This window comes from Centruroides vittatus, unplaced genomic scaffold, assembly GCF_030686945.1.
Source record: "Centruroides vittatus isolate TY-2023 unplaced genomic scaffold, ASM3068694v2 scaffold_435, whole genome shotgun sequence".
In the NCBI taxonomy this organism is placed as follows: Eukaryota; Metazoa; Arthropoda; class Arachnida; order Scorpiones; family Buthidae; genus Centruroides; species Centruroides vittatus.
In genome coordinates, this window is record NW_027122708.1 from 7401734 (window position 1) to 7417257 (window position 15524).

At 28.6% G+C, this 15524-nt stretch overlaps 1 protein-coding gene across 1 annotated transcript in view; it reads right to left on the reverse strand.

Annotated features, from left to right (window-relative positions):
• Positions 1-15524, reverse strand: part of LOC136989063 (CUGBP Elav-like family member 4) — a 263922-nt gene that overhangs the window by 23662 nt on the left and 224736 nt on the right. The window contains 1 exon segment of the mRNA XM_067287154.1: positions 13730-13888. Within this exon segment, the coding sequence (XP_067143255.1) occupies positions 13761-13888 (128 nt within the window). The 3' untranslated portion in view covers positions 13730-13760.

Here is a 15524-nt window from a genome sequence, read left to right on the forward strand (position 1 = left end):
TATCTTCAATCTTCCTTTGTTAGTGTAAGTTTAGTATTAAGGGTTAGTAATGAGACATTCTTTTTCTTGTAATAGGTATTCTTGATTTTTGTACAGATTAGTATTATCACAATACAGTGTGTTGTTGTCATATGACAATTGGGTTTTGGGTGACCACGGGATATTCTGTCATAGAGTTGGCATCCATTGTTTGAACCTGTACATAATTATATCATGCAAAAATAAATTACAGCATGTGTCTTTTTGTTGGGTGTTTGCCTTAGTCAGCTAACAGGAACCCTTTCTTGACTTCACAGTATCAAACTAAGTCAAGCAACTGATGAATGACAATAATCTTATCACATTTCTTATATTTAAATTGCATGATTAAGTAGCATTTATTTCCTCTATCAATTGAAAGTGAAAGGTTGTTTATCATTGGAGTAGGGCCAGATTTATGGGTGAGCACCTTGGGCACATGGCCAGGAACCTCTGCAAAAACTAATAAAAATAAGGAAAACAAAAGAAGTAAGGAATGATTCAAGAAATTAAATACAGCAGGCTAAATTTATAAATACAATATAAATTTAAAATAGAGAAAGCTGTATAGAATTTGCATGGGTGTTAGTTGCTACAGGAGTCTCCACAACTATGGATACCATGGGACCCCAAATAAATAAATCTGTCCTTGATTGAGGTGATAAATATTCCTTAAACAAAATCATTTTAGCACACAAATTAGAGGCAAAACTTGTTTTTAAATTTCAAATAAAAAATGTTAACTTTTATCTATAAGTGTGTGAAAACCAAAAATCTAGAATAACTTCCATTTTTTGTTTTTTCCTATATACATGCAAAAAGAAATTTAAAAATCATGCAGATTTTCTATTTCACTTGAGTTTCTTTTTAATTTTGAATGTTCTTTTCATGAATATTGTTCAACTTTTAGAAATTGAAGGCCTAAAAGAAGATGAACATAGAAAAACCATTGGAAATTATTATACAAGATATTTCACGAAGGAATGTGGAACACTTTAAATGTATGAGCCAGTGGCTGCTCATAACATTTAATATGGGATGCTGTCATAGAAGGGTGCATAGCACACAACTCTAGTAGAACTGTTTTCATTTTGTATAATGCTTTTGATTTGAATTTCAATGCTGATTTTGATTAATTTTAAGTTAAAATTAATGTTTTTATCAAAACCAGAGCTGATTAAAACATTATACAAAATCAAAACAATTCTATTAGGATTGTGCTGTGTGCCCTCTGGCAACAGCACCTCCATATTAGATGTTACAAGTTGCCATTGATATGAGCATTCCAAAAAGTACAATACAGTCAAACCTGTTTTTATGCGGGGGATAGGGACCACATTAAAAAAAACGCATTAAAAAAAATCTCACGAAACTTCACGAATGGCTGTAAATAATAGTTTTCGCAACACAATTAAAAAAATAATTTTTTTATGCGGTCAACAGGGAGCGCATAAAAAAAGTCTCACATAGAAAATAACTCAAAACCGTACGAAATAGAATTTATTGACAACAGATGTCAGCACTTGACTGCATCGTCTGGTCTATCGTCTGTTTTACATATTTTTGTCCAGGTGGTGTTTTGTTGACTTAAAAAGTAAATTATTTCATTTTTTGCATATTCATGCAATAATATTACTATAATAAGTGCATTTATGCTATAATAAGTTTATTTAGCTATAATAAGTCAACGTGAGACATGACGAATTGCACGAGACTAGTTGCCAACTATACCGCACAAATTAAAAATTCGCACAAATAAAAATCGCACATAAAAAGAGCGCATAAAAACAGGTTTGACTGTATATGATATAATTAAGCAAGTGGAAGGAAAATGGTTAAAATGACTAAAATAAAGCATAATCAGTTATCCAATATGCTGTTGGTATAATGGACCAATATCTCTGTTGAATTGTATCCCATGCAGAGGGGCAGATCTAGGTTTTTCAGGGCCTAGGGCTTATTGAAGACCAATGACCAATGGGGCCCCATGTTTTGTTAGATTAAGAATCTTTAAATTGGGGTTTAAAATTCATTTTTAATAACATCAAAATCAGAGTTGAAATATATTTATTTATGAAATGGTGTTAAATGATGATAAGTGATCATTGTTAATGAAAAAGTATTAAAAATTTATGATAATAATTCAATTTTTGTGGGCCCTTGACACTTTGGGGCCTAGAACTTAAGCCCTATTAGTCCCTATGTAGATCTGCCCCTGCCCATGCACATGTGGGATATTCTGTAGCCAAGTATACTGTGAAGAAGTTAGAAAATCAAATAAGGTTATTCCAACAACTGAACAAAAAAGATCTGTAGCCTAAAATCAACCAATTATTTGTTGTTATGGAAGACAAGTCTCATTTTACACTGGATGGCTCTAATATACAGGAAATAAAAGTTTTTACTGTGAAAAAAGAAAGTGTGTTATGCCAGAAGAAAAGTTCCCGACAAAGGTTTTGGTATGAGTATCCATAGCCCTTGCAAATTATTTCAGGTCTTTATTGCACCATATAAACTTTACATTAACATGGGTCTTTATAGCTTGAAGTATATCAAGAAGAGACTAGTCCCATTCTTTAAGAAGCACTATCTGAATAGAGATTTTGTATTTTGGTTAAATATGACAATGTCCCACTACACTCAAGACACAATTATTGCCTTTGACCAACTTGGGATACAGTACATTCCTTGTGAAAACAATGTGACAAATGTATCCCATTGAGACCAACCAAATGGTTTTGGTTTTATTTAAAGCAGAACATATAAGACACAGAATAGAAGGCCAATGTCACTATAGAATTTCACAAAGGAATTCAGAACAGCTCTGCCAATTTATGACTGAGGACTTCCAGAACCTTCTGAAATATGTGAAAACAAGTTTGAAAGGCAGCAGACCACGGAATAGATTTGATTTTGTTAAACTATGACAGAGTGCTCAAATATATTTTCTTTAATTTATTTTATGTGCACTGATGTATTTGTAATCCAAATACTTCAGTGTTTTAAGTGTTCCAATATTCAAACAGGTGAAGACTTAAGACTGCAATTAATTCAAATGCTTTTATTTATTATTAAAATATCACGTCAGGTACCATTGCAGTCTTAAGTCTCACCTGTTTCAATATTAGAACACTTAAAACACTGAAGTACTTGGATTACAAATTGAAGTTATTTAATTATATTAGTGTACTCCCAATTATCTGGGCTAATCACTGGTAATGAAGGCATAGATAACATGGAAACATGGATAATCTGCAAGTGTGTTTTAATGAAAGTTAATCAATTTTTATTTCGTTTTTAATATATATATATACACAGTGCGGCAATTAAATTCCGGGACTGAAGCTATATCTCAGCAACCAGTAGCGACATCTGTTTAAATTTTATGTCATATCAAGTTTGGACATGTATGAACATAACCTAAAACTTTTATTTAAATCGGTTGACATTTATCATTGTTTTTGATATTTTGTTTATCAGTTTATTTTGTTACATATCGGAAAACAATAATGGAACAACGTGCTGTTATTAAATTTCACGCTAAACTTGGCACAAGTGCCACAGAAACGTTCAAAATGATGCAAAAAGTATATGGAAGTGAGTGTTTATCACGGTCAAAGACTTTTGAGTGGCACAAGCGATTTTTGGAAGGCAGACAATCACTGGATGACGACAAACGTGTGGGAAGGCCAATAACAATTCAAACAGCAGATTCGATTCAAAAAGTGCAAGAATTTGTATCCAACGATCGCAATGCAACACTGAGAATGATGGAACAGGCATTAAACATTAACAAAGAGATAATACGACAAATTCTTAAAGAAGATTTGGGCAAAACAAAGGTCTGTGCTAAATTTGTTCCGCACACACTAACCCAAGAGCAAAAATTGATGAGACTGGAACATTCCAGAGAGATTGTACGAGCAGCAAATAACAGCTCAACCTTCCTCAAATCAATTGTTACTGGTGACGAGACCTGGTGTTTTCAATATGACCCACAAACAAAACGTCAAAGTGCCGAATGGAAGTCAAAATCATCACCTCAAGCCAAAAAAACACAAAGTTCCATCAAAAATCAAGACTATGTTCATTGTTTTCTTCGATAGCAAAGGCATCATCCACCGTGAGTTCGTCCCACAGGGTCAAACAGTTACTGCTGCTTTCTACTTGGGAGTTTTACGATTAATGGGAAGAATTCGTCGAATTCAACCAGAATATCATAATTCTAATGACTGGTGTTTGTTACACGATAATGCACCAAGTCACACATCATTGATTGTTCGTCAATTTTTGGCATGAAATCAAGTCTGTGTGTTGAATCATTCGCTGTATTCCCCCGATTTAGCACCATGTGACTTCTCTTTATTTCCAAAAATGAAAATGAAGTTGAAAGGACGCATTTTTAATGATATTGAAACCATCCAAAGAGAGTCTACGCGCATATTAGAGGCAATACCGAAAATTGAGTTTGAGCAGGCATTTGAATCACTATTGAATCGCTGTAAAAAGTGTATTGAAGCAGGAGGAGAGTATTTTGAATAATTTAATAAAAAGATTTGAATAAAATTGTTTCGTTTCATTTTTATAGATCCAGTCCCGGAATATAATTGCCGCACTGTGTATATTATGAATAAAATATGTTTTGAGAACAATAACTAATTAATTAACAGTAAATTCAAAAAAAATTATTGAACTAGCAACATGCAATCAATTTCTTGTACTGTAAAACCTGCTCAAAATGAAACCAGAGAAAAAAAAAAGAAACCTGTGAAAAGTCTTCAAAACAGAGCTATTTTGCAGATTTCTGTTTTGCACAGGAGTTTTAAGCAGTTTTCTACTTAAAACTCCTGTGCAAAACAGAAACCTGCCAAACTGAAAAAATATTCATTACAATGCAATTCCAGTTTACACAGGTTTACTGTATTATTAACTGAGAATGACAGGTTGTCAGCTAGATATCATAAAAACTCTGTGATATTAGTGATTTATTGATAAGGAAATGATTCAAAATATTTTCTTCAAACAATTTTACAACTTATTTAATGAGGGAAAAAATACAGTATACAAATAAGTAAAGCCTTATTGTTCAAGGATCAATTGTACTTACTGTACTTGTTAGGCAATTAACTTTATGACTTTACATTCTAGAAGTAGTTCTGATGCTCAACATGCCATTTTAAATAGTAAGAGTTAACCAAGCAGATTTTTTATTTTAATGTTAATATTTGTATTCCTGACATAAATTTGTATTTAAATATAAGGATGTATGGATAATCCACACATTGATAATCTAGAGTATACTGTATTTCCGATCCAGACAATTAATAAATTATCAAGTTAACAACTGCTACTTTACAACTGGTTAATATTAGACAAAAATAAACACTGCAATTTAAATGGGCAAAAACATTCGCACTTTGTGTATAATTTTATCACTGGTTTAATCACTTCATTATTGGAGGCTAAAGACTGCATACAAATGGCACTATTAGGCATGGATTCACTGTTGTATAGGCTATACAAAAATCAATGTCATCTCATTATACCACTCACTTCCTATCTTCAAAGTTACCATGATAGCCAACACACTCCTAATTGAAAAAGTTTCAATATCCAACAAGTTTTACTCATAAGGTTCACAATTGCTGGATTTTTGGTGTTGTCATCATTAATTTACAATCATTGTCTCCAAAAATAGAAGGTTCCAATGGACTCACTTTTATCTGCTATTTTAGCAGAAATAATAATCTAATCCTGTTATCGAGATTAAGGAAGAACAGACAGACAGATGACAGTAGGAATTTATAGGTCTACAATTTTTTCAAATCGCAGCCCAATGATGGTACAGCAAGGGCAAATTCTCTGGGTTGCTTAACATGTGCCGCATGCTTAAGAGAAAGTTTTGACTGTCAATATACTTTTTATATGAGGACAAATATGCCAATAATAATTTATTCTAACGTGTAAACTCTTTTATCATTTGTGTTTGCTTTTACATTAGCAGCTAGCAGCTAGCCGTTTTAAGTCAGTACCATGCTTGCGGGAACTCGATCTGTTGCTCACATGGAGGTTTGCTGCAGCAAACAAGTGCGCATGCATGACGTCATTCGAAGCATTCAACATGGCCAGATTGTATTGAAATCTTGCAGTACCCAGTCAGCATATATGTATTCTGTACAAGGGCAGATCTACATAGAGATTAATAGGGCCTAAGCCCTGGGTCCCCAGTATCGAGGCCCACAAAATTTGGATTATCATCATAAATTTTTAATACTTTTTCATTATAATATATTTCATTTGTAGATATAATGGGCTTTATAATAGTCCATACTTTTTATTCACACCAAATAACATTTCTCCTATTGTTTAGTGCTAGAGATAAGCCTATTATTCTTATTATAACTTTCAGCATGCCCAAAAATTTTGGTCAGGATTCACTCCTGTGGTACAGTAAGCTTTTTTAGGACTGTCACCTACAACAAAGTTTTATGCAATATCTTCAGGAAAATAACAAAACTCTCCAACTTTAGAATTGCATACAAAAGCAGCCCTACTACCTTTTCATTACTCAGGAATGATAAGGAATATGTTGATGAGAGGATGCTACTTCAATTCCCTTACAGGATAACAGAGTGAATTGTAAATACATTGGAACAACTTATAGATCTATGAGGACTAGAATCAGGGAAAATCAAAACATCATTAGGAAGCACCTATGTATAACTGCCTTGGTGGCCATTACGTGTGATAGTGATATGTATGTATCTTTCAATAGAGCACAACTACTACATCGTGCTTTGACTATGACATGATTTAAACATTTGGAAATTCTCAAAATTTATAAGATTAGTAAGAAAGGAACCACAATTTAACTTTAAAGATTCTGCAGTCATGTCACATTCTTGGAGAGCATTATTTGAAGATTTATAGTTTTGTTTATCACCATTTTGCTATATTTATATTTTTACTCACAATATTTGTATATATTGCTATATTTATTTATTTATTTTATTTTATATTTAATATTTTTCTTGTTAATTATTTATTTTTATTTTCTGTTTTATTTAATATATTTATGCTCCTGTGCATGTGAATTGCTATGTAAATTTGTAATTTTTGATTGTTTTTAATTTCAAATGTGCTTTCTGTTTTATTTATTAATTCAATTCAGGAACCTGAAGATGGCCATTATGTATGATCAAAAATGTTTATTCCATTAATTATTGTTCTATTTTTACTGGATTTAAGGTGTTTTTTGATATTAATTTTAAATGCTACAATATAAATGTGTACATTTAGAAAAAAATAATAATAATTAGTAGTATTAGACACTGTTCTTTACTTATTGTTACATTTTTCCTAACAGAGAACTTTATTTTTAATTCCATGTATATGTATTTACAGTAATATGTTAGCATAGATCACTATATAAGATCATTTTCATCTTATATGTCATTGAAACTGAAACTTTTTGATTTCAAAATCCAATCTCATATTATCCTAAAAAGATAAAAACTAGGATTCTCAAAAAAATCAGAAACTAAAATTTGAAATGTTTTGTTATGAGCTAAACTTGTTGCTTAAAAATGTTTTTATTTTTGAAATATTTTACCTCTTTTGAGTGAAGGATACATAGAAGTATACATAAATAATAAATGAGTAAATATACAATTGAAAAAATTTATAAGTAATCAATGCTTATTTAGAATTTTATTAATAACATTTGCAATATTGTAATTTAAATGTTTCTAAATTTATACAATTATATAAAATATCCTTTTATTCAGAAGTCCACTTTCTTTATTTGAAATATAAAGTGGCCCAAAACAGTTAATTTGGATATATTTTAAGAAAGGTCAATTCTGGTTTTTGGAACAACTACATATTTTTATTAATAATTTGGTCATTTCATTGGAAGTAACTGAATACAAATAAAAAATAAGTAGCTGTTTTGATCCAAATTTAATAATACTTAAAATAATCTTAAGATATATCTTAATTGACTTTTGGGCCATCTGTATTTTTTACAGATCTCTAGTTTCCTTTTCAGTCTTTAAATTAACATTCAATTCTACAAATTTCAGAATTATTTAAAAAAAAACTGTTCAACAATATAATAAAAAAACTCATTTTCAAACATTTAAATTGTATTATGTGAGCATAGATTAAATTAAAAAATTAAATTGAAAACAATTCAATTTTATTATTGTTATTTATTTTAAGTAACAAAACTTTGAATAATTGTTGAATAGTGTATACAAATTCATTTTCAAATTTCTGAACTGTATTCTATGCAATAAAGAATAAAAAAGTGAACTGAAGAAAAGGCTATTACTATAGTTTCTATAATTGGCAAATAGTTAAGATTAATTATTTACTAAACTTCATTTTAATATTTTAGAAATGTACAATATAAGATTTTTAATAAATTTAAAATATTTGTTTTTAAAATTTAGAATTAGTCAATATTTCTATTATACTGAGTGATCGTAAAGTGTCTTTATTGAGAAATATCTAGAGAGAGATTTAACAGTCCAAATTTAACCAAGTTTGATAAGATGCCCTTTCAGGACATGCAGAAGACATTTCCATAAATAATATTTGTGTGAAAACTTGTTACTGAGGCATTTTTAGCACTGCAGACAACAAACAAGACACTCGTGTTATACAGAGACCTTAGCAATGCAGGGAATACTGCTCAATGTTGCTTCCATTCTGAAGGCATAAAACCTGAAGGTGATGAAAAAGTTGTTCAATATCTGATCATAGTTAATCCTCTGTGAAATTTCTCATATGCAGCATGATACCATTATTTTTCAAATCTGTCGAATTTTTCAATAAATCACATTTTTTAAATGTCCTCACAAATGAAACTGCTTTTCATTGCTTGCAGTGTCAAAAGTGCCATATTAGTAAGTTTTGATATTGCTAAATTTTTTAAATTAATGGAAATGTCTTCCACGTGTCTTGAAATGTCATCATACCAAGTTTGATTGCATTTGAACTGCTAAATCTCTCTCTAGACAATGCTGAATAAGGGTACTTTATTTTATGATCATCTGGTAATATTCAATCGTAAAATATACTAAGAAAACTAAATATAAAAAAATAATATTTAATTAATATTTTAGACTGTAAACAAGAATTTATTAATTAGATTAATTATAAATATATTACAATTAAAAAATTACAATATCACTTTTTATATTATTATTTTAGTATATCACAAAAAAAATATACAATATCATATACAATAATTCAAACAATAAACATTTTAAATAAATATAAAATTAACAATAAGATTAAAATTTAACATGAAAAAAGTGATAAAAGTTAAGAGGGGAAACTTCTGAAAATAACATGATGAATTTCACATGCCTGTAATAATAAATAAACTTATACAATTTATGTATTTGAGTTAAATGCTGTGCATTATCTTCGTTAGAAAACTAACAGACATTTATTTCAGTGTAGAGATACACTGATTAGATCATGCAACACTTAGCAAACATAGTATGTGAAAGTTTAGCTGTCTGTTGTTTTCTAATTGATTGTCATGAATGTAAATTGACAGATATTTTGTTACAGAAGCAACAAGCATATTACAGATAGTATTGGGAGATTTGAAATTGCATTGAAATTAATAAAGAATAGTGTGTTAGTTTGTTATTGTAATGAAGAAGCATGCGATATTAGTTGTAGATACATTTACACAAACACAATGAAAAGTAGCACAAATGACTACTACCAAATAATTGTGATTTCGAGCATGATACATCCAAATCTAAATTCTGAGTGCAGCTACCAAAACGGCACCACAAATACCAACACACCACGACAGCTTTCACTTACTTAAGGTGCCGCAAATATATGGTTACACTTTTCTCATGGTGATTTTGCTTTGTTGGCATGTTGGATTTCCAAGAAACTAGGCCAAGAGAGACTCAGAATCAGTATTATACCATTCTTCTTAAATAATTTTTTATTTTACAAATTAATAATTTCTTAAACAAGCTAAAAAATATCTGACTTTTGAAAATTTTTTAGGCTTTATAAAATTGTTCATAGAGATGATAATATTTTTTATATTAAAATGATGATTGCAAACACCACTATATTGAAAAAACGAAAAAAAAACAAATTAATTCAGTCTTTGGTGTTAAATACAAGACCAACTTCTTGTGTTTAACACCAAAGACTAATTTAATTTGTGGTTTTATTTTTAAATTATTTTGCAATTGTAAAAATTGAATTATAATTAACAAAACTTGATTGTGTAATATTATCATGTTTTTTTTTTTGTTTACTTTAAAATTATAAAATATTTATCTTGCATCAGAACAACATATCGCATCAAAAATAAAACATTACAAATTTACTTCTTATTCTTAAATTTTACAGATACTTCTCTTAAGATATTTAGTGAGTATATTTATTTTCTGAAGTTGCATATTATATTGAAATAAAGAATTATATTTAAAATGTTCTGAATAAATATTATAAGGAAAATTTTCCTTTAGCTATAGTGATTGATCTTTAATCCACAATAATTTAATCTAATGTATATATTCCATATCAACTGATGTACTCATAAGTTAGATTTAGCTGTGCATGAATATTATATAAATAAATATCAAAAATGTTTCAAACTTTAAAAAGTTTACTAAAAACTTTAAGGTAATTTACCTTAAAGTTTTTTAGTTATAATGTTTTAAGAAAGATTATTATAATCTGTAAATATAATATATTATGAAATATACAATTTCTTTGACGAACAGATGGCATCACATTTTGTTTTTATCTCTCTCTTTTATTGAAACTATTGTTTTACTATTATCACTATATCTTTTACAATACTTACACATACAGAATATAACATTAATTAAATTGTAAATTAATTAGCTTACATTTCTAGTATAAAAAAAATTACTGAAAAAACATTGATTATTATTAAATTTAATTTATAATTTAATTGAAATTTGCTAAATATATATAATATTGAATATTTTATAGTAAATTACATTACATGTTTATTATATATTTCATTACCTTACATTTTTATTGGTATTTAGAATCAGAAAATTTTATATATTTAAATATAATCTGATACTGCTCTATATATTATATGATGTTAAAAATAATAATTAAATTTAAAATCATTAAAGCTAACATCATTTTATAATTATATAAATGAAACATCCTTCTTCAGGAAGCCAAATTTATTAAAAGGAACATCTATTTTAAGTCATCTTTAACATTAAATCATGTTTGAAAACAGAACATATGTTAGGAAATTAACATAAATCAAACAGCAATATTTAAAATTAAGTACTATGTAAATATGTTATAAATACATATTAGACTATTATATACATACAACAACATAATAATAAAACTTCTGACATAAATGTGCTGACTTGCAAATTAATGTCAAAAGAACCTGAAAGTGCAAAACAGCTACAAGAAGAAAAAGAAATTATAACATTAAGGTATTAAAAGTTATGTAAAAAGCTTAATATTATTTGAATTTGGATGTAAAGTGTTTTGCTGCTTATAAAAACTAGAAAAAATGGAATCTAAAATTGCAGTCCAATTTCTATCCAACTTTACTAAATCTTCAGAATTAATTACATTCATATAATTTGATAAAATGTATATACTGTATATCTAACAGCCTGATGGAGCAACAATCTCTCAGTCCTTTAATGGTACTGGGATCAATCCAACTAACAGAAATTTCATGAACTAATACCCATTGGACTAAAGCAGTATTTGCTATATTATCATCTTTACCAATTAATCCCAAATGTTCTTTCATTCTTTTATTTAATGATCTAAATGTAGAACGAACAGAATAAAATTGTTCTTGTTGTTTCATGAGTTTACTCATTTTATATAACTCCTTTATTTTGTCCTTATTTAATCTTAACATTTTTATTACATCTGCAATAAAAATATCTAAAACATAACCTCATGTTTCTTTCTCCAGTTTATGGAACTAACAATGTAGCTAGATATTTACCAGTAACTGTGAACTTTTTGTCAGTAATATGTTTTTTCAAAGACTTTGTATCACCATGGATCTCTCTGATATGGTTTGATTAAACCTTTTATAGGAATAACATTGAAAGGAAATCCATTTGATATCGCTACCTGTTTAATTGTGTAGCTATCAATCTGGTCTACATTAAATGCAATACCTGTTGAATTGTTGTTAATATTATCTACAAAATCTTGTATCAAATTCCCATCTTTCCATATTATGAGAATTGAGAGATTGTTCCTCCATCAGGCTGTTAGATATGTATACATGTTTTATCAAATTAATGTTATTTATTCTGAAGATTCAGTAAAGTTGGATAGAAATTGGACTGCAATTTTAGATTCCATTTTTTCTAGTTTTTATAAGCAGCAAAACACTTTACATCCAAATTCAAATTCTGTTAAGCTATTTACATACCTTTTAATACCTTAATGTTATAATTTCTTTTTCTTCTTGTAGCTGTTTTGCACTTTCAGGTTCTTTTGACATTAATTTGCAAGTCATCACATTTATCTTAAAAGTTTTATTATGTTGTATTTATATTGTATATAACATTCTAATATGTATTTATAACTTATTTATATAGTACTTCATTTTAAATATTGCTATTTGATGTATGTTAACTTCCTAACAAATATTCTATTTTCAAACATTTATGATTTAAAGCTTAAGACAACCTAAAAAGTTAAGAACATTTATTTTTAATAAATTAATTTGAATTTAAAATAATGTTTATAATAAATATTTTAATTTTAAATTATTATAAAAGTGTAACTGAATAAGAAAATTGAAAAACATAACATTTTATTTCATATATGTGTTTTATTTTCTTAATATAAAAGAAGAAAATAAAACTACAAAGAAACAACATTCTCTAAGACATTCATTTTTTTAATCCATAAACTTGTAGATGCCCTACAATTACTTCAAATTGTCCCATATTATTGTTTAAAAATATATATATTTTAAAAAGATTTGTTTTAATATATACATCCATTCTGTAGTTATATTAATTTATATACAATTAACATATGTCTTAATAATTAATATATGCAATTTCAATTTTGCCTGACAATAACATTAAATTGTTTAATGTTATGATAAACTTTATAAACTTCTGGTTTTTACACTTTATCACTTCAATTAAAATGAATTAATGTCAAAAGACAGTCTTCTACTTTATTTGTGAACTATCACATATATTGATAATATGTGCCATTTAAATATTTATCATATATTAGTGCAGATTACCAGTGGGTTATCTATGTCTAAAAAACAATTTGAAAAATGTGCAAGTTATGTAGTGGGATGGATTATATGCTGATTTTTAAACTGAAAGTACAAACTCATGTGTATGGAACAGCTATTGTCCAAAGGTACAGTGTGTATAGCAGAGCAGGTTACATAAAGGTTTTGTTTCTGTTCTAGGAAATTTCTGTGAGTTATATACCATTATGTGTTATATACATGAAAACATAGTACCTAATACATGCAGAGTGATTCTAAGTAATTGATGTCAAGTTTTTTTATTCTTTATAGTTTTAAAATTTACAAATTTGAAATTGTGTGGCATTCTAAATTTAAAAAACAATGGATTAAAAGTCAATCACCAAATAACAATGTAAGTGTTAAGTTAAAATTTAATGAGAAAATTATTGTTATAATTACCTTAACAATTCACCACTTTTGGTGGGGAATATTAATATGGTCTGTTGGCATCTTTGGGGCGTTTCAGCTGCACTTTGAGGCGCTTCATCCCTATTTGAAACCCATTCATGGCTTGTATAGCAGCTTGGGCACTAGCTGGGTTGTCAAAACTTACAAACCCTATTGATGTAAAATGAAATATAATTATAGCTTTACTTAGCTTATTAATCAATAATTCTGTTGAATCAGTAATTTTTTAAAATAATTTATTAAATATGTTTGATATATCTTTGATATATATTGTAAATCAATAGATTCAATTCATTATTAAATGTAAAAAAAATTTAAAACAATGTAAAATTAAATATCTTTGTCTGTAATGAGCAACATTACATCATCCTGTACGACAATTTATCAAATATCTGCAACGAATAAATAATAATTACTAAAGTGCCCATTAAATCATAAAATATAAGAAAGATTTTGATATATGCAAGTACTTGTGTCTTTCAATACTACAGAGAAGATAACATAAAAGATAAAAAAAATTTTAAGTGCATATTATATTTAGAATATTATATCAGAAATTTAATGAATTTAGATAAGATATAATTAAAAACACAATAGAATTTACAAGGAATGCTAGAAAATAACTCTTAACACATTAAGCCAATAAAATGCTGTAAGTGGTTCAAATGTTTTAATGTAGCAATAGTTAAAATTAATTAAATTTTATCAATTTATTTTATTTTTTTCTTCTCAATTTTTACTCCAAAGAATAAATGTTTTTGTCTACAAAGTAAGACTTTCATAACAATCAATGAATTTTTTCACTAAATCCTATAAATGGATAGATAATATCTATCCTCTTTCAGGATTCAGTCAAAAAACTCATTGATTAAATAAGTTTATATTGTGGCCATCGGCCATAATATTGTATATATGTATTTATTAAATTATGTTAGTTTTAGCCTTTTCCTTTGTTCCTTTGTTCTCACTTCTAGAACTTTCCTTTCCAACCCTTTTTCTCCCATGGGTGGGATCACCGTTTTGGAGAATCGAAAGAACAAAAGGAAAGTGAAGGCCCTGGGATCAGAAAAAGAATAGAGAGAGGTGTTTTGGGTTGAGCTCTTGAGGAGAGCAGGCAGAAAAAGGTAGTGTTCCAGGTTGTGAGTAGGACGACTGAAGATTGTGAGAGACCGAGATATCAATAGAGAAGAAACCCTGACCATAACAACGAGGGAGGATACTGAATTGGTATCAGGCCAAATATGGGAAAAAAGGACATCATCTAATGTCTCAGTGATAAGTTCAAAGTGGTGTCCCACCCAAGATTGTGAAGGCAAGAGAAATCCCGGTATTTCACTCTTCCTCTTAATCTATCAATCCTTTTCTACCACTTTTCCTCTTCTTTAGTTGTAAGTTAGTCTGTAAGTATTAGTTTTAAGTTTCAGCCTGTGTATGATTGCTGCGCACGTACATTTCATTGTTTACTAAACCATTGTTTAACATCTTTGTGTAAAGGAGGTACAGTACTTGTAGAGTTGGAATCCAAAAGTACCTGTTCATAAGCAAAAATAAAATACTTTGTTTGGGGAATTCTGGCACATATTTATTGTTACGCTATTCCATTCACTGGTTTACCTGCTTGTCACTAGGAACATCACAATATCATTTTTTAATATGTATAAAATAAACCTGATATTTATGTACAGGGTGTCCACTTAAGTATCTATCCACAGGAAAAAGAGATCTTTCCAGCATTGCACATGAGTGTATACATGTGGTGCATGCTTGTTCCAGTGCTAAAATAACC